The following is a 19,984-nucleotide window of genomic DNA, read 5'->3' on the forward strand; positions in this document are numbered from 1 at the left end:
TGATAATGTGGCAATTTATTCGCTCATAAAACATGTTTCAGAGTATGGTCTATGTGGGTGTTTCAGCACACACGCACTATTAGGTTTTCTATATTTGGAGGCTTGTTGCTGAAGTGGCTCATAGATTGTTTGTGGTCCTTGGTTCCAAGAAAAATCCAACAACCATGGCTCCAAGGAGTTAAATACAATTAAAGCTATATATCTTTTCTTTTTACCCTGGGCCAGGTGGAGTCCATCATGGAGGTCCCATGATCCCACTGAGATTGAAACAAGGTGCTACAGAGAACTTGACACCAGCCTTAAGCTGTCAGGCATGAATCAAGAAAATCTCATCAGTGGTTACAATCCTAAAGAATTCCGGTTGTAGATGTGATTTATTTATTTGTAGTCAACTCTTAAGAGATGAACAACTTCCCGAGGGTCAAAACTAACATTCAGTGTCAAAACTTCATTCATCTTCTACTTTCTAATGAAGCGCACAACTTTTAATTCAATAGCAATGTTAGTTATCTGAATGGCAATGGACTAAAAAGCAGTGAATGCAACCTTTACATTCGTAGTGGCACGTCTTGCTTCCTCTTCCGTATAGATGTGTCACTTCTCTCGAAAGCTACTTCAATGAACAGTAGCGATGTCATCAAATCAACAGCTACAACACAACACGGATGTTGTACTAAATCTAGTTTATCATTGACTCTTACAACATTTAGGACCAAAAATGAATCCTCAGATAAGAACTTCAAAACAAGAAACATTTGAGTGTTTTCTTAAATGTTACCAGGGAGTTCATTTGAAGGCCTTAAACCCCTCTATGATCAAGTGTGTACAAAGTGCTGCATAATGGAGAATGGCTTATTTCATGCAGCTGCAGAAGTGATGGTAATAGGTGGAGTCAACATTACAACAAAGTCATAATCGTCTAAAATTCAACCTTTCTGTCTGTCTATTTTTCACATGCTGTTAAATAACAATGAAACCGCATGTGAAATAGCTCTGCCAAACACAGCTGCAGAGTACAGAGAGTGAATAAAGGATACCGAGGAAGAATCAGTAAGATTAGTGCATAATATGATGTGAAAGTTCAACCTTTCGACGTTAAATCAATCGACACAATAATAAAAGAATACAAGAGCTGAAAACAAAATAAAGAATATAAAACAGTCGAGGTGTTTTGGGTGAACAAAACAGGATGGTTTGATTCTGGCCCCTTGCATGGTATCATCATTGTATATGAATGGGTGAATGTGAGGTCAATGTAAAGTGCTTTGGACAAAAGCGCTATTTAATTAACGTCCAATTACATGATAAACAGCAAAGGCCTAAAATACTGCAACTTCTGAACTGAAACAGATGAAATTCTCCTTTATCTATTTGTATATACAGATTTGTGCCGAGTTGTCCGACCGTCGTAATTCTGGTGCAGCGTCTGCGTCTGCATAATGTGCTAATATTGCATTAAGAAGAAGGTTTAACAAGTCTCCTGGCAACCAATAAAATGTTATAAGGATATGGTATTACATACAATTGGACAACAGAGGATCCGTTGTGCTCGAAATGGATGTTAGGAAGGAGTTTTGGGGAAAATGTGCTGTTGAATGGTTCCCAGGAATTGTGAAATTTGAATCGGGATCACACCTTGATTCCTTTGCTGGCTGAGGACCGTCACACCCGCTGCTGCTGCTGCTGCTGCCCCATCACTGGTATCACATCTCTCCGTTCTGTTGGCTCTTATCACCCTGGCCCACCATCTCCTATCTTAATAGAGATCTGACTGTATGCTGTAGCTACGTGCTGACCCCCCGGTGTGGCCTTTCAGGCTTATCTGCTGTCCACAAGCTCTCTCTCCTTCAAAATCCTGCCACTTTGCCAGTGTTGCTTCCCAGCAGGGCCTTGGGAGTCATGTTGTTGCTGCTGTTTTTGCCTTTGGGAAATTTGGGAACTACTGAGGTAGGTCACAGGGGACAAAGAGCCATGGGCAGCATCAGGGCAGGCACCGTAATGTAATTGACCAAGATTCCACATCAATCTGAGGGCTGATGGGAGTCTCAGTGTACTTACTAGGCACCTTGCATGCTATTGAAGTTTCCAGCTATCAATTAACTGAGACAGAGCTGAGAGGCTTCATCTTTTATTCAATCATACAGGAGTGTTGCATCACAAGGTGAATACATGCACACACTAAAACTTCCTTAGAAAACAAACAGAATACCAAGTGTTTGTAGCGGTGGGTGCTAAGGCCCATTTCCACATTCCTCGTTAGTGATGAGCTTCGACATTTCCCGTTAGTGATAAGCGCCGGTTGTTTATACAAATATGTCTACAGTGGCCAGCTGCCTCTTCTCCCTGATAGTGACCTCTATAAACACAGTCCTGCAAAAATGCCAAGCACCTGTAAACAATATATTTTCTTCAACAATGCCTGAGCTTGAAACTGATTGACTGAATTTAACTCTTCATAAAAACAACTAATAAACTATATAAGTTCTCATTTGCCATCCCACTGCACATGGTATCAAATCTGATGATTCAGGTGTGGAACCTAAGTATTGATGCTCGAGGAATTCCACCAGAATTGAGAACCGCTGACCAAAAGCCTTTTTTGTGAGGTCGGTTCAGCCATGGATGAAGTAAGTAAGAGATAATATCAGTACTTATGGAAATACCGTACTACTATGTTGAGTAAATGAAATGAAAAGTATATTAAAACAACCCAATAGACTGATATCTGTTGAAGCAAGTTGGGAAGGAAAAGACAAAAGGAAAGGACGGACACGAGACAAGGACAGACACAAGCAAGGAAGGAGGAAGGGAAGGCAGTGGACATTTTATGAGCTCACCTCACCATAACTGTAAAATCAGAGCCTGTAAGGTAATGAGTAATGACGGCCGTACCGTAAATGTGAAGTGCAATTTTCCCTTTTCAAGTTAGAAGTATTGGAGGAAAAGTGGAGATTCTAACAAAACTGATGCGGTATCTAAAAATGTACCGCACTTGAGACAATGGTACAGCGAACAGACGCCAGACCCAAGGAAGAGAGAGGGAGACCAAACAAATGATGTAATTATGCACGACACATCTATGATACATTAGAATTATTAACTCCATGGGAAACAAGCTGGAAAAAGATGACTGACACCCTTTGCCAGCCTTTTCTTCCCTCCATTATCTCAGATAATAACAGCCCTGTCAGAGGCAGAGTAGAAAAGTTACGCTCTTCAAATCACGGCACACCCGGGGAGCAAACCTGGAGGTCTGGGTGAACTCAAGTGTCTCAGCAGGCACCACGTGATGAAACTCAGGTAAGCGTGAAAAAAAGCAAGGTGAGTGAACAAAGCGTGGATCACAAGGGCACTGACCATCAGCGGATGGGGCAACTGGTTGGTCTAGTAATTAACCCTGCTGAGTGGTTGGCCTGGAAACTCCTGGCTCCCAGTGCCCCTGTCCACCCCCATCCTTCAGAACATTGGAGGACCCAGCGATGATGGGATGTCAACACTCCCGCATCTAGCAGCCCCGTGATCCTCATTGCTGCGACCCATCTGCCCTTTCCCTATCCCAGCTCTAGGGTTGGATAAGTCGAGGCTAGGGATTGGAATAAAGAGAGAAGTTTTTTACTCTCCCTCTAGAGGGGGATGTCACGGTCTCAGATAAAGGGCGGAGATTAGTTTTTGGCATGGGTTACTGTACTATAGCCTTATTCTATTATTCCGTTATCTATAACAGCGATGATTCGCCCACAAAGCTTCTCAGCTATCGTCTCTGCCATCAGCCATCATCCCTGGGGGGGTCTGCAGACGCAGCCCAAATATTTCAGCTGTGTGGCAAGACCAATCACTGGCCAATGAAATCCTGAGAGGTAGAGTCAGAAATGCTTAATTGAATTGAACTGCCTTGAAGTATTGAGAGTTCCCGGTTCACAATTATCTTGCTTGTTCTCCCTACTGGGCCTTTTGCAATACATCATCACAACAGCGTATGAAATAACAAACTTGCAAAAAAAGTAATCTAAACACACACACCAATACACTTTCAGAAACTGTACTCCACTACTCTAATTGGACCATTGTACTCTTGCTCCCCTACTCGTTTCCATTGTCTCTCTGTCCCCAAAGCTAAGGGCAAACCATTCACTGGAGCTTGAAATCACTCTCCTGAAACAGCCGTCCAAAATGAATGAGGGGATTGTACTGGCCGAACATTTCTTGGTGTTTAGTGGCCATACTTTAGTTACTTAACTTACAAATGGTTAGAGTGAGAACGCCTTATGTTGAATAATACAAAGCAAGACAAGCCCATAAGCAGCTCATACTATCTCACATCATGCTACATATAGGTCTCAGTTTGGAAGTCTGATCCAACACACACAGTTTGTCTGTGTATCAGGCAATCCGTTCTTACTTTTCTAATTGAGATAGAATGCTTACTAATTAGTTTGACACATTCCCGCCCATGCAAACTATCAAAAATGGCCATAAGCTTTGAGAGCAGCGCAAAGGCACGTGGTATCATTTTGCGATTTGATTAGTTCAGATTCCATCTGTTTTAACAAACTCTTGAAAAAAGACAATGCTGCGTGCCAAATCAGCTGCTTGGCACAGAGCCAACACTGGGTACACGCCACGGCTCCAAAGCCTGAATTCTCCCTTCTTGCCTCTATTTTGTGTCAGAGATTAAAAATAGCAAGTGGCCTTCTGCAGAATAAGCAGTTCATGGATTCTGGCTGTGACGCTGTGTTTGCCCGGAGAGGACAGCTGTCACCTGCATACACGAAGACTCGGCCTCACCACTGATTCGCAATACTCAGTGGGCTCTGGACTTTGGCCGCAAGACAAGAGGGGTGTGCCCTTGCATCATTTTGACACTACTAAAAAACATTTGGTGTCTGGTCATTTCTTAAAAATGGAAATGTGTTAGCATATGCATGTACATGTAATTCTCAGGAATATTCTTGGATGGTTAAAGTCAAACTAAAACAAAGTTTGCATGTTATTCCCAAGAAACGAGAAATGTAGATTTGTAATATGATAGCTATTCTTTCCCAAGGTTGGAAAGAAGTCAAGTTCAGCAAATCTAATCTGAAAAACAATCAAAACGCTGAGGCTGCTGCATTTACAATTAATGGGAGACCAACCCTGCAAACACTCTGACATCAGTGAGAACAATTTTCTACGGATATGGGCTAATTTTCTGGTTCAGAACATTACTATCAAACAAACCTCATTTGTGCATCAAAGCTCAAACAAATAAGACACGGGGTTCGCAAAGTCAGACTCTGTGTCAGATTTGCAGGAGCAAATACAACTGGACTTGCATAGCAAGTATGAAGGGGTCCAAGCACCCTGACGCAATCTGCAAACCATGGCGTGTCAGCATGGGGTTAGATGAAAGAGAATTGTGTTTTAGATGAAAAGGAGAAACTTGTTCTAGCATATTCTCACTGTGAAGCACACTAAGGTTGTGAACCAGAATGCCCAACAGTTGGATTTGATTATTGCTGTATCATTGACAGTTCTGAATCAAAAGTTTCTGTAGTGCAATAAAAACATTGTAGAGCTCAAACACCTTTGTTTATTTCAACTTATTTAAGAGACAATTGCGAAGGTATTTTAAAAACATTGCAAGGCTGTTAATATTTTTAGCCATGACTGTGTCAAAAATTATAATACTAATTAAACCATTTATATGTCATTTTTTATGACCAAACTAATCAAAAAACCACTCACCCTTCATTTGAAAATAAGTTCACCAGCTGCTCTGTAGTTTGCTATATTGGATGCAAATTTCATCAAAGCCAGAAGCGTTGCATTGTTAGATATCCTTGTTTTTTAAAAGATGTAAACAATGGCGACTTAATATTCAGTCCAAATAAGGTGTCTTAGTAGAAAGCATAATGATGGCATCTAAGAATTGGGACAGCCTTCATGCCTCGAACACGTATATGATGATTTAAAATGCTGACTCTGGAGGCAGCTTAATAGGTAATGCGTAGTAAATGTGGAAGGACTCCTCCATTATTGGCCACTAGATGGCAGCAAATGCCATAACACTGTAAGTAGGTTCCTGTGATCTTAACTTAAGTAACAATAAAAAAAAACTTATTAGAAAACTTCCGATGCTGATATGGACATGGCATATCAAACCATCACTATTCAAGGAACTTGAAGATATTAAGTTTAAGATCGTGAAACATCAGCTTAGGAAGTTATTGACCAAAATGCGTTATGCGTTGCCTTTATTATACTGCCCCCCTATGGTTGACATATAGAATTTTTGTGTATGGCTAGATCTGGCGGAAACATTCTGAACATCATGATGAGGAATCTATTGGCTAGATACGATTTTATCGAAAAGGACAAATTACAACAAAGGTTCTGATGTTTCATAAATATCAAGTGGACTTCTCAATGTCATCAGACAAACGTTTGTTTCGTGTGTTGCTTAGAAGTTTAAATGTGAGGATGTGATACCTTCTTGCAGGAAACACAACAACAAGTGTGTAAGTTTAAGCATTCATATAATTCAAGGACAAATAAAAAATTCCACATTTAAGGCACATGTAGTCTCATGGGAATATCTACCTTTTATAAAGGAAGAATGAGACCGTACAAATAAATACACATCAATACAATCTTTGGCTCTATAATTGATAGTCACACATCAGTAATTAATCTACACATAGGCAAATCACTTAATCGTAACACAGTAAGGTAAGCCAATGTGGGTCTCTTGTGATATCCCTTAGGAGGGAGAAGAAAGTAATCAATTGGTAGCATCTCATAGCAGGAGAAAGAAAGAAGAGAATATAGGGCAGAGAAGTTGCCATGTCTGATATTTGACTTGCTAAATTCCTCCTGTAGGGCATGAAGTTTGCAACTCCATCGAGTTCAAGATTGCCTTTTCTTGCAGTCGTTCTAGATACAAAGCGTCTCCGGCTCTGTCAGTGACACCTAAAAAAGCACTTTCCCTCTGTTATATTGACTTTGAGAGGATGCATCAATAGAGGATGAAAGCAGTCATCAATAAATAGGATACAAAAAAGGATTTAAATAACATTCCAGCATCTTTCAGTCATGTAAGACTATGCCAAGTTGTCACTATGGCAGGAATCACTCTGTCCTGATCGACAATGAATGTCCCATTCCTCTGTACTTGACAAGTCTGGGTCCTGGCAAAATTGATTTGACTTGATGGCTTCTACAGATCCAGGTGCCTTATTAGGCCCATCATCCTGGGGTTTGCAGGGCAGAGGATCTACCTGTGGGTGACAAGATTTCTGTACATCTGACAGCCATTGTAGACCTGAATCAGACTGCGGGGCATCCAACGCCAGGGCTGCCTCTTCTCCCTCCTCCACCGTGGAGCATAGTTCTTCATCTTCCACCCCTTCAACCTCATGCCCCGCCTCTTCCACCGGACTCCTCCCGTCACCGAGCTCTGATGCAGCTTGTTCTCCTGTCGGGGTCAGCATGTCCTCGCTTCTCCTGTCAATCCCATTCGTCTCCGGCCCCTGGAAAGGCTCCAGACCACCGAGCAGGGCAGGTGTGTCTTCCCCACGGACACCATCTGTGCCAACTTGGCTGCCAGCAGTGTGGCATTCCCATGACAAATCATGTGGGCTTCTGTTGTCCGACACAACTGGGAGAAGGAAGATGAGACAACTGGTCATTTTAATTGCTCACTTATTCACAAGCATGATCACGCTATCGCTTCCAGCTCCTGACCCGAGCTGCCAAGCAAAGCATCAGACCTTTCTGTTATCTTCTGTGGAATGCACTCAATCAAGAGAGAGAGAGAGAGAGAGAGAGAGAGAGAGAGAGAGAGAGAGAGAGAGAGAGAGAGAGAGAGAGAGAGAGAGAGAGAGAGAGAGAGAGAGTTCAAAAGGGTTTTTTTTTATGTATGAGGACGGCAGCGCCTCTGGCCCTTTAGGAAAATTTAAGAGTGAAATAGATTCCCTACCCAAGGACGCTTAGTTTGGAGAACCTCTGAGGAAGGGAGTTGAGAAAAGAAAATATTACTGGAGTGCGTGCACAGAGGTCTTGCAGTGCTTTGACCGAATCCTGGATCAGTGTAGACATGTCTTCCCGCTTTGTTGCTTCTCTAGTTCGGTTAGCGGCTTGCTCATGGATAAGGTTTTGGAGGCAGGAGCTTTATCCAGGCCAGTCTTAGCCGGCCTACCAGCTAAAGTAGCAGCACCAGCACGAGTTACTCCAGAAACTGTGTGAACTGTGTGATTGTCTGAAAGGCGAATTTAGACTAAATTAAAACTTCAACTCTAATCCATCGTCTATAACTAGTTTCCAAATTATTGTGTTTCGAGGGATGTATTAACAGTTAAATCGTCACACACGAGATTGTCTCCTACACCGTCACCACCAGAATTCGAGAAAGATTTTTTAAAAGGTTTATCATAACTCCTGTTAGCTTTGTGGGTACGTAAGTAAGCTGATTGCCCCAGAATGTCACGCCGGTCTCGCTCTTTGTCATGCTTGGCGTCCAAATATTGTGGTAAATGTTCCGCTTGGAGTTGCGGAGTTGCGGAGTTTTGGAGTTGGAACACTGTCAACGGACAAAGTTATTTCAATTACTTATGTGACTGAAGTGCTTCCATGGCAACAGGCTAAAAATAGCAGCGGTACCCAAGACAAGGGGATGCAAGACAAGTGTGACGTCCTGCATCTCGACAATAGCAACAGCTTAGTTCTGCTTCTTCACCAAAATGCGCTCTTACTTTGGGGATTACTGACCCATATTTGTGGATGTGCAGGCAAAAAGGTTAAATACCCCCCTCCCCCCTTTCCCCCCCCCTACACACACAAACAACATGCAGAAAGAAAGCAACATTGCTTGCACTGGCATCCATATTTATAGCCCTCCACCTCCCATCCCCTTTCAAAGAGAATGCAGCAGAAGTTTCTGAATGTCAGCAGGCGAGAATTTGCTTCACATTTCCAAAATGCCATGGCATTTTGGCAGCTTGCACCAATGGGAAGCTGAGAGGAAGTGCGAAGGAAAAGGACCTGGGTTAAACAGGGAGGACAGCAAGGTTGTTTAGTTATCACACAATGGCTAATGACGGTGTTTACGGAGTTAGCTCTGGGAACTCTCATCAATGAATGAACGGAGGAGCGAGTTACACACAATTACACACTCACCTTTGGGCGGCTGCGCTCTGAGCTGCGTGTTTGGCTGAGGTGTGGCACGTGTTGGATGAAGCTCTGGTTGCAAGCTTTCATTCATCGGGATGGAGTCTCGTGTCCCTGCAACAAAAGCTACATTACATTCAAGTCAAAGGGACAACAAGGAGGAAAGCTAAATGGTATGCGGCCAGTTGTCAAATGACCAAACGATAATAGGGTTGAATGGAGCTTAATGAAAAAGAATCCAACTTATCCAAACACATGAAACAGGCACGTTAACTGTGTACACACACACACACAGCCACAAGCATAGAAACACACACGCACGTATACATTTTAGTGCTCACAGGAAGTGGCTGCAGTTGCTTGTCATCTGTCTTCATTAGTGATGGCTGCACGCCTCTTAGGCTGACACCATATGCTACTGATAGGAGTGTGTGCACCATATACCAGACATCACAAACAAACACCCGAGTGTATGTGCAATCAGCCCCCCACGTAGACACATTCGTACAAGCGTGCGTGTGTGTGCGCGCATCAGCCTTTGCCTTCAGAGGAAGCCTGTGAATAGAGCCAGCCTGTTTCTCTGACCAATCAAGTGTGAGACTGGAAAACAAACAGAAAGAATGAAGAAAACGGATGAGCGGATGACACAATGCGTGAGAATCATGAATGGTGAACGGAGAGCATATTGTTGTGAGTGCTGTACATATTGTTACGTGTGCTCAGTGTTTAGACTGATGAGGGACGCGGGGGTGGTGTGTGGGAGCGTGGGGGTGGCTGCAAGGACCCTTCGCCAGCTGGGGGCGTCTACAATAATGGCCCGGCTTTCTGTTGTGAAAGAAGCTTCTAGAACGTTTTGAACAATGTAATGATTCCTGTTAGAGAATTGAACTTACAACTTTATGATAAAATGAATAATAAAATGACCGCTGAGAGTGCCAGTCGTATTTTCGGATTAAAGTAAGACAGCGTTTATTTGAGAGGCTACATACTATGCACCATTAGAAGAGCTGTCAGCAGCAGACAGAAGAGTCAGCAGTTCCCCATTAGCGAATGTCTCTTCATTAAACTCGGAGAGCTGCCCCGCATGCAGGCACAGCCTTACTCTTCAAGTTTTCAGAAGGGCCTTAGAGGAGTTCTGCAGACTGCCTTTGAAAGCCAATAATAAGGTGGTGCTGGTTATTAGGTATGCAGAGCAAGGCCCAGACTGAGCACAGCAGTGTGTCTCCAGGAGCCAGGCAGCAAGAGGCAAGAGGCAACCAGCAACTTGCTTTAAAACCTCACTGGCAGCTGCCCGTCCAGCCATCTAGCCATCGCTTTCTCTCAATCACATGCAGAATATAAACTCACACGAGGTTCATCTGCATGTAGCCGTTTCCCAAGACGCTAATCGTTAATTCTATATCACAAAAACAGAGGTCTACACACGTCAGATAGTCACCAGTTCACATTCACAAACTTCACACTGGGGTGCCGTGATGTCTCGCTCTGGGATGACATGGAAATGTCTGGCTCTTACCCTAACAATGAAAAAAAGAAAAAATCTGTCACCGGATCAAAGCCGACTCTGTAATGTTGCAGCTGTACGGGTTGCAATCTGCACCTCCTCGCTCCTTTCAGCGAGGCTGAGTCCCCACTGCTGCCACCGCAATACCTGACGCACTCTGACAGGCTTTCAGTTGCAGTGCTATATTTTTCAACATGCACTCATTCAGTAGGGGGAGAGCATCTAAAGAAACAGGGTGGGTGGGGTGGGGGGGAGAATGGGGTGTTCTGTCAATCACGACTCCATTTCAGTCACTGCTATTGTTTTTTTTGGTTCTATGTAATCCAGGCACAGCAAAAGCCACCTCCAGTGCTCTTCAGGCCGGGGAAGGCAGCCAAGGCCCTCCATCTGATCCTGTTTGCCTTTACTATCCATCAGCCCCCAACTTCATATCTCATCAAGGCCTGCAGACGCTCACATCTCTCTCTATTGCTCCGTCTCCCTAACTGTGGTGGACAGCGTGGTCGTGAGGCACTTTGGGACCTCGTCTACAAATTCCCTAATAACGGCACATTCCCCTAAATGTGTTTGTAATGTGGGCAATCATTTTCAGTAATGGATGCTTGTCAGTTTTATGGTGGTGAGAATGACGGTCTCATGATGGGGCACCTCCACCCAGCCGCAGCCCCGCCACCTCTCAGGGCCATTCATGCACAGCACAACATCTCCCTCTACTGGGTCAAAGGGGAACTACTTCTTCTGTTGTTCGGATTGCAAATGCAAGTTTAGGATACTATTTTTGTTATTTAAGTTCACTTCCTCCTCTTCGTCTTTTCTTAAAAGCTGTATTGATTGGACTCTAATTCCCAGAGAAATATCAATACTAGATCTGCAAGTTGAAAAAAATCTTTTCTCTGCAGCTAAGAAAGGTCTGCCTGATCTAAATGGCAAACCCTCTGCTGCCTTTAAAGGTTCCTCGCTCCCTTACAATGGGCTTAACCAAAAGTGTAAAACTCAAAAGACTGACAGATCCATTGGACCAAAGGATCCGCGCGTGTGTGTGTGTGTTATTCAGTCAGCGGTTTCACAGACAGAGACATGATCGGGTGGTCAATAGAGTTGACACGTCGCAAACGGTGGACATATGAGGTGACACGCTTTCTGGGTTTCTGCCCAGATGTGTCCTGGCATGACATAGTGGAGTGGTATGGATGAGCTAAATGGGGCAGAAGGAACACATACTCCCAATTCCCACAGATACGCGGTAGGTCAAGCCTGAGACGCCGTGGCCAGAGAGGAGAGAAGAGCACACGGTTAGAGACAAGACAATTCATTTTATGTGTCAATTCAAAAAAAGGAAAAAGCTAAATTAGGTTTAAGTTTTAAAACGTTATACGCTCGGTATAATAATGACAGGGAGAGGTCTTATAATGTTCTCAGTATTATGTAAATTAAATAACACCAGCTACGTTTGTGAAAGAAGCATTATATTAAAGCAAAATGAATTAATTACAGTGCTATCTGCCGTGAATGAACGTCCCCACAAACTAAATAGCATTAGTGTTCACACAAACACGCACACACACACATTCACACACATCAGATTCACTGTTTGCTCATGGTGTAGTGAGGTTACAGGTTTTTTATTAGTGAACTATCTAGGTCATAGTATTCACAGCAAATCCCTCATAAGCATAAAGAGGTGGAGACTAATGAATATAATGATTCCAATTAATGTTTTCGGCAATAATCTTTAAGAGTTGTGTTTAAATTAAGTTGCGTTCAATGTTAATGCGCAAATGAAATACTAGTCTGATAAGAGAATGTGTTGAATACTGGAATGAATAACCAGTTTCATTTACATTGTTAGAGATCTGAAAGTGGCTCTGATTGCTGTTATAACTTTCTTTTAATTAGTGGATTGTGTTATATTATTGATTGGGTATCTTTAATCAGTCAATAAGGGAATGGTGTAACCTTCTGACCCACCTGGAAGGCTCCACAGTCCTGAAACCTCCAAGGTTTTCAACTTCCTCTCTAAGTCAGCAACGCGATTTCCCAGGATCCTGAAGACACAGTGGGTTGGGTTACTTCACACTAATGAAGAACAGCGCAAGAGCGTGTGTGTGTGTGTGTGTGTGTGTGTGTGTGTGTGTGTGTGTGTGTGTGTGTTTGCCTTGAGGGTGGAGGAGGATTCTCAGAATAGGCAGGCAAATACTGAGAGTGTCAGGTTGATGAAAAGAGAACCATTATGAAAGCGTTTTCGGAAATCATTGGGGAAGCGAGTCGGGGTTCTTCCACCATCATTACCCGGTGCCCCTCTCATTACCTGTTGGTGTGCCTCTGGTGCTGGATGACCAGGTTCTTCTCATGAATGGTCTCCAGCAGAGCCGTGGCCAGGGACTTGAGGTCAGCGATGGACTGAGGCGTGGCCGGTAGGCTGCAGCGCTGCTCTTCCAACAGCATCTCCTGGACTGAAAAAGGGAAGAGAAAATGAGAGGAGGAGAGACGGGAGATAGATGCAGATGTATTAGTAAAACTGGAGCAGCAGACAGGAAAACGGAACGAGGAGCGAGGCGAGACAGAGATGGAGAGCTTTAGAAGCAGCTGTCTACCAGGTGATATTCCCCCTAACTTCAACTTGGAGGCCTACTGTGCTGCTTCTGCCAGCTACTGTCAGTCATCGTGGCAGGCTCATTTCCCTGCCAGTGGTGCTCTCTACCACTCAGAATACAATTAGTAACCCAGCTGGTGTCTGGGCGATGGTTTCAAAGATAGAAGTTATTAAATAATGCAAAAGGGAAACAGCAAAAGACAGACGTGGTTAAAGGAATGGATTTGTTATTCCTGACAGAGACGATCGGTCGGCGAGTTCATCAGATCAAATGAAGCGCAGATTCTAGATGAGCTGCTGTAACATCTATGCAATATAAGACAACGTGCTATGTAAGCTTTGTTTGTTCACCTTGTTTGGCTGAGAGGACCCCAGTGAGAGGACTGTTATTTGATTTCCCATACGCGTTGGAGTTTTTCCGCCTCTCTAATGCGGTCTGCAGGGAGGAGGAAGGAGAAAATGAAGGTTGTTGCGCAATCTCTGACCGACAATTCCAATCATATGTAGCTTCTCTTACTCCAGAAACAAGCCTGATTGAGAGAGAGACATCCCATCTCTACCTTGTACTTCATGATGTTTGTCTTCAGCAGGTTCACCTCCTCCTGTATTTGGTTGAAGCGCTCATGCAAATACCTAACAATGATCAGAAGGACAATGACATGACAACACTCAAAATGAGAGAAACTATTAAGTGCAGAGCAAAACAGAGACATTACATTACATTACGATCATTTGGCTGACGCTTTTATCCAAAGCGACTTACATTACATTTACCACCCTTCGCAGAGGGGGGAGCAATTAAGGGTTCGGTGCCTTGCTCAGGGGCACCTCGGCAGAGGCTCGAACCGGCAACCCTCCGGTTCCCAAGCGGAAGCTCTACCCACTGAGCCACTACCTCCCCAGACGAGTAGAAGTCGAGTAGAGACGAGTAGAAGTCAGAACATTACACATTACTCGCTGTACTGTCAGTGGGACATTCCTGACCATTGCAGGTTGTTCTGTCCTCTATCAGCTTGTGTCTTATTCACCTGTTCTCCATGCAGAGGGCATCCACATCAATGATGCGTGCCCCGTGGTTGCCCAGGACATGGTTGAGCTCCGTGTTGATCCGGTCCGCCTTCTCCCTGAACACAGAGCGCTCGGCCTTCACGTCCTGCAGCTCGTCTGTCACGGCCTTTATGTTGTGCTCCATCTCCTCCATCTAGGAAAAAGGGCACCCTGTGTTTTTTAGGAGAGGCTGCCAGGACCTTTAAGTGACGCATGTTTACTCAGGTAGGATTTGCTGAAGGTGCAAACATACAGCAATATGAGAGATCCTGAGTGCAATGTCTTATAATAATAATAATAACTCTTAACCTGTAGTCCTGCTCTCTCTAGCTGGGAAACCAGACTTTCACGTTCATGGGCGGGGAAGTGGCGTGCCCCGACTTCCTCATCCCCCAGTCTCTGTCGGGTAATGGTCATCCTCAGGAGCTGGAGAAAAAAAACACCTCAGATTCACTGCCGCTCTTAAACGCATCGCCTGTCACGTGCAGACGACACACTGAGAATCTCCCGGAACTTCCTCCTCGAAGTGCTGTTGACCAAGATCTTGGTGACCTCACCTTGTTATCCCCCTGGACCTCAGCTAGCCTCTGAGTCAGCTCCTTCACCTGCTCCACAAGCTGCTTCCCTCGCTCCCTGGAGTCTCTCAGCAGCTGAGCCAGGTTCACCTGAGCAGAGAGAGGAGAAGAAGAAGAAATTGAGATCAAAAGGGTGAAGGAGGAAGATACAGAAATCCAACACACATACCGATGACTACCACACAATTAGACGACCACTACTTTCATCTTCAGCTCAAAGAAATAATGCAGACAAGCGCTCACACACTGTGGTGAACATGACTGCTGTTATTATTAATCACTTCTGAAGGGGTCGGGTATCATCTAACACATCAGTCCTGTAGCAGTAAATTGATTTTCAGGATCAAAAGAGAGCGAGGGCCGAGCTGGAGCCTCAGTTTGAGCTCAAACACTAAACTAGATAGAAATGTCTAGTTGAGTGTTTGAACTTCTCTCAGGAGCGACGAACTCACTTCACCAATAATTGATTCTCCGCTCTTGTCGTCACTAAGACAAATGTCAATATTGGGACTGACCAAATTGAAGCTGAAGCTGCTGAAGTTTGTAAATCGGTCCAGTGGTTGGTTACATTCCATTTCTATCACTTCCAATATACTTGATACTTGAGACCATTTAAGAATTTGGTGTTAACTTGGGTTTCTAGTGATTTTCTACTAATCTAAGGGCGTGGTGAGTAAACAACAACAATGCACCTGATTGCGTTTTTCTGGTGGCAAAGAGGGGTCGCCATCCTGGAACACAGAAGGAGAATGACGTCATCGATCCATTGTTTATAAACATAGTAGCAGCATTTAATATAAGTGTCATTGTTCACTTTTAATACACACTTTTGCAAAGCCTACAGTGTAGAGTACAAACTACTGACTTTAACTACTGCACTTGTACAAAACGGTGTCGATTTACAGCCTAAAATGAATATAATAGTGAATAAGTGGGCAGGATGAAGTAATAAGTTGTGGTGCTTTCCTCCTGTGAAATATAAAACACAACATCATGAGGATTTGAGACACTTACAATGAGTTCCCGGTATTTTTTCTTGAGTCCCTGGTGGCGTTCCCTCAGCTGGTTGGCCATCAGTTTGTACTGGTCTCTTTCCTGTTGACATGTGTCCAGTTCCTTGGACAGGATGAGCAGCGCCTCCTTTTTACTCTCCAGCTTGCGTTTACACACTAAAAACTACAGCCCCCCCACAAGAACAAGGACAAACATGTTATAAGCTATATGTTTAGAGTTTAGAATGAACAGTTTACAGTACACTATTGCAGAACTCATTGTATTGGATAAGTGCTACTTCTGAAACCAAAAGCTACTAAACCAGCACCCCAACAATGAAACAAAGAATGGGAAATGAATTCCTTACAGCTGCTACTTCAGGATGGAGTTTGGTCACATGACTTCACTGAACAAACCAACCTAGACTAGTTTCCCATAGGTGGAAAGGCAAACAATAGAGCTGATTGTTGAATGTGTGAGATAAGACTCAGCAGAAGGGAGACGGCCAACTTTACGAGCTGTCGGCCAAATTGAATAGCAGCATCAAGTTGCCACATTTAAAGCTATTTGCCATTATGTTTGTGATGATGTTTGATATAAGAACCCCCCACAACACTATTATACTGATTCATTTATAGCTCCAAGCTATTTGCTGCACACTTGAGAATGCTTTCAGTCGTATTTGTATTAAGTATAAGTATTTACTTGTGTTTGACAGTAGTGTTTGAAGTAATGGCTTTCAAATGTGGATGTGGGTGGAATTTTGCAGGTGTAAATAAATGAACTCCCATTAAAACAAATACTGTCACACAGGTGGTTTAGCCTCTAAGCTATTAGCTCGGCGTGGCAGTTAGTGGGCCTGACAGACTAACACACTCGGTTTGAATGACGAACATATTCGCTAAACAACAAAATGATGTTTCCCAGTCATGTTAAAGCCGAGTGTGATGAACCATATGGAGCGGCGGGCATCACTAGGAGCTGTCCGCCTCCGCAGCACCTATACACGGTCACTTACCTCGCTAACCAGACCCTGCCAGTCGCCCTCACTCCTCTTGGAAGACTGCATTATTACACTGAATAATATTCATAAAATGTCACAAAGCAACACCGACGCTGTTTTATTCTGCCCGAGCTTCCTCTGCTCCTCTCCTGCAACGTCACTTTTTCACAACGCCATCAATTCCCGTTGGACTGTTAGGAGAGAAGGACAAAACATCCGGGATGGATTTCAAAATAAGGTTCTCATCTTCGCAATTTAGCCTTAATAGCCAGTACTTTAAGTTGTTTTTATACATTTTTTACACAATTTCTGCATTATTATTATTATGTGATCTACAACGCTGAATCACCCGTAGAGACTAAAACTGCCGGATCCTCCTAAACAATATATTTCTGATTATCGTCAACAATCTTACAGTTTTGTTGTAGTTTAAGTGGGGTTTGAAAGGCCTTTTCAATCTTTCTATGCTGAACCAGTTAACTGGCAAAAGTATTAGTTAATAGTTGTAGTTGTCTGACAAGCAAGTGCTAAATAATCAAGCAAGGAAGACCCAATGGGAAATTTAGCCAGGCTACATCTACTATAAAGGCACACGTTTTAAAGTTTAAAATTTGATGATGGCATGATTGGGCGGATAAGATGCAATGCAGATATGCTGTTAAATGTGTGTTTTTCTACGTTATTTACATTAAGGCTCTTGGTTTTCATACTGGTACTTTATTTTCGTTTCTCATTTTGGCCGATAGATGGGGCTACAGGCTCAACTATAATGCAAGAATTTAAAATTTACTAAATAAAATGTACTAAAATGAAGTTGTCATGCTTAGAAAATGCTTAGTTTGCATGCATTTGATTACTGCAAACAGTATAGACAATGCTTTAGCTGTTGTTTGGAAAGTATGACAGAAACTTCACATTTTGACACATGGAATTTTATTTTCTGCCATATATACACTGCAGCTGCTGCTCCTTGTGAGTGTTTCGGGTTACCTTTTAAATAATAATTTAATAAATAATACATGCCCATATAAATATTTGTTCTCATAATCTGGAATTGTTATCACCATGGAAACAAGAAAAAACATGAGAACCATATTGTTACACAGATCAAGTTTGTATTGTAGATAACACAGTTTTACATTGCCAAGCCATGCCAGTCTGCTCTGACCTCCAATTGATAGCGAACCAGTTTACAGATGAAGTCATTTGAAAATGTGGCCACTCATTTCTCATTACTTTTAGCTTTAGAATACATTCAAACACCAAAAACCCAAAAAACATTGCCCGAGCTTCAGATTTTGGAGTAAGAGGGATCACAAATGAATAAAAAAAAGAAATTTGCAAAGGTTGATCATTTTCTGCTTCTGGATCTTTCGAGTGTATGATGTGTCACTGCTTTATGGATTATGATGGTTAGAACAATAACAACTCAAATGAGCAACAGCATAGTTAAAGCAAAATATTTCCGTGATGACTGTAGATATCTCTCTCTACCATTCATATTCATAAACACGCTTCATCCCCTACAAAATTTGCACATTTGGACAATTGCAACAGTGAATGTGAAGAGGTACAACGGGTAAGTGCTCGTTCCACAAACTGGAAATAAAAAACAATGCATTCGTGATCACTTTTGACAGGTTGAAATGTCATTGAAGACATTTTGTGCTATTAAACAAAAACACACACACGTGGCTATTCTGCAGTAAACTGCTCAGAGTGAAATTGTAATGTGTTACAAAGACTGGTAAAAAAAAAAAAGGCAGGCCCAGAAACACAGAAGGTGTGATTGGAAAACCTGAAAGTACACACATACTGTTCTACAGTATAATGGCTGCATGTGGAGCAGGTTTAGGTGTGCTGATGTCTCAAATTTGAATTGTTTTCCAGTCCAAGCATGATCTACTCTATGTACAAATCTGTATGTACATTTGTTCTTCAGCATTAACACCTGTGATGCCCATCCACCTTTGTACCTGTTACTCTGTACCTTATTCAGATAAAAATGATGACACACACACACACAAGCGCACACATGCACGCACACACACACGAATAAATTAAAAAATACAAACACAAAAATGACAGTTGCTATCTTTGGTCACAAAATGAAGCATAATGTCCAAATGAAGGAAAGGGGTTAAATCACAAAAATTCTCTTCATTTTTGTTACACAGAGGGGAAATTCCAGTGAGCAGCAAGGCCAATGAATGGAAGAGGGCATGTTACATCGCCAAAGAAAGAAATAACTTCACTCAAAGCGCTCATGTGCTGCCTCCTCCACCTCCTCTTCCTCCTCTTCCTCCATATTTATTCATTCTCCTTTTCCAGCCTATGATCTCATTTGGAGTATTTTTGGAGCAGTAGGTGCAAGTGCTGTTGAAGTGCATCAGGCTGCAGAGCATGTGGGTGTCATCTCGCCACTCAAGCTGCAAGTGCTTCCGCGAGGCATCCTTCGCCACAGTCCGCCTCTGGGGTGTGACCTATCCATCTGGGGTCTGTGCATAGTAGACATAGACCACAGAGAACAGTTAGTCTTAAACAAATTTCATTTAAAATGTACTTAATTGTCATTGATAGAATTTGATTTCTTTAATTACATGATGAGGTGCTGAAGTAATGTATTATTTACTATAATATCTATATTGAGATATATAATATCTAGGACAAATTACATCATACAAGTTCAACATGAGTAAAATAAACCAGTACACGGACATAATTTAATACATTTTTACTTATTTATCGTATTAATGGCTGTGGTTGGGAGTGAAGGACTTGGGTGAATGGCATTAACTCGAAGAATCACTTTTCTCAGAAATAAGAACTGACATACCATACCGCATACCTACCATTCTCCTTATCTTTTACCCTTTGAGATTAATTTTCAATGTAACATATAATGAAGAATAATAAAACAAATTAAAATGGCCTGGACAGAATTATTAATACACCTGAGATATGATAAATTATTTGATTGTAGTGATATTCCATGCAAACTATTTTCTTAGGCTTTCTTAGTACATTCTCCCAAAAGCATTGCAGTTAGTCACAATGCATCTGCCTAGCTCTTCTTCAATGGAGGCCACTTTTATTCAGAAAGTGACTGCAGGTGCAACAAGACA

At 42.7% G+C, this 19,984-nt stretch overlaps 2 protein-coding genes across 2 annotated transcripts in view; both read right to left on the reverse strand.

Annotated features, from left to right (window-relative positions):
* Positions 1–6,498: 6,498 nt before the first annotated feature.
* Positions 6,499–17,041, reverse strand: ccdc149a (coiled-coil domain containing 149a). Its single transcript, XM_076143874.1, has 12 exons — positions 16,875–17,041; positions 15,878–16,039; positions 15,556–15,594; positions 14,846–14,953; positions 14,598–14,714; positions 14,270–14,442; positions 13,802–13,874; positions 13,593–13,677; positions 12,957–13,101; positions 12,617–12,693; positions 9,154–9,258; positions 6,499–7,636 (listed from the first exon to the last, which is right to left on the reverse strand). Exons 1-12 carry the CDS (start codon positions 16,923–16,925, stop codon positions 7,080–7,082), a joined length of 1,692 nt encoding a protein of 563 aa, XP_075999989.1. The 5' UTR covers positions 16,926–17,041; the 3' UTR covers positions 6,499–7,079.
* Positions 17,042–18,040: 999 nt separating this feature from the next.
* LOC142993087 (ankyrin-2-like) overlaps positions 18,041–19,984 on the reverse strand; it is a 46,116-nt gene continuing 44,172 nt past the window's right edge. The window contains 4 exon segments of the mRNA XM_076143719.1: positions 18,041–19,172; positions 19,175–19,270; positions 19,273–19,335; positions 19,338–19,350. Coding sequence (XP_075999834.1) covers positions 19,111–19,172; positions 19,175–19,270; positions 19,273–19,335; positions 19,338–19,350 — 234 coding nt within the window. The 3' untranslated portion in view covers positions 18,041–19,110.

The sequence above is a fragment of the Genypterus blacodes genome, unplaced genomic scaffold, assembly GCF_046128005.1.
Source record: "Genypterus blacodes isolate CSIRO-AG114 ecotype Tasmania unplaced genomic scaffold, CSIRO-AGI_Gbla_v1 ptg000027l_1, whole genome shotgun sequence".
Lineage (NCBI taxonomy): Eukaryota > Metazoa > Chordata > Actinopteri > Ophidiiformes > Ophidiidae > Genypterus > Genypterus blacodes.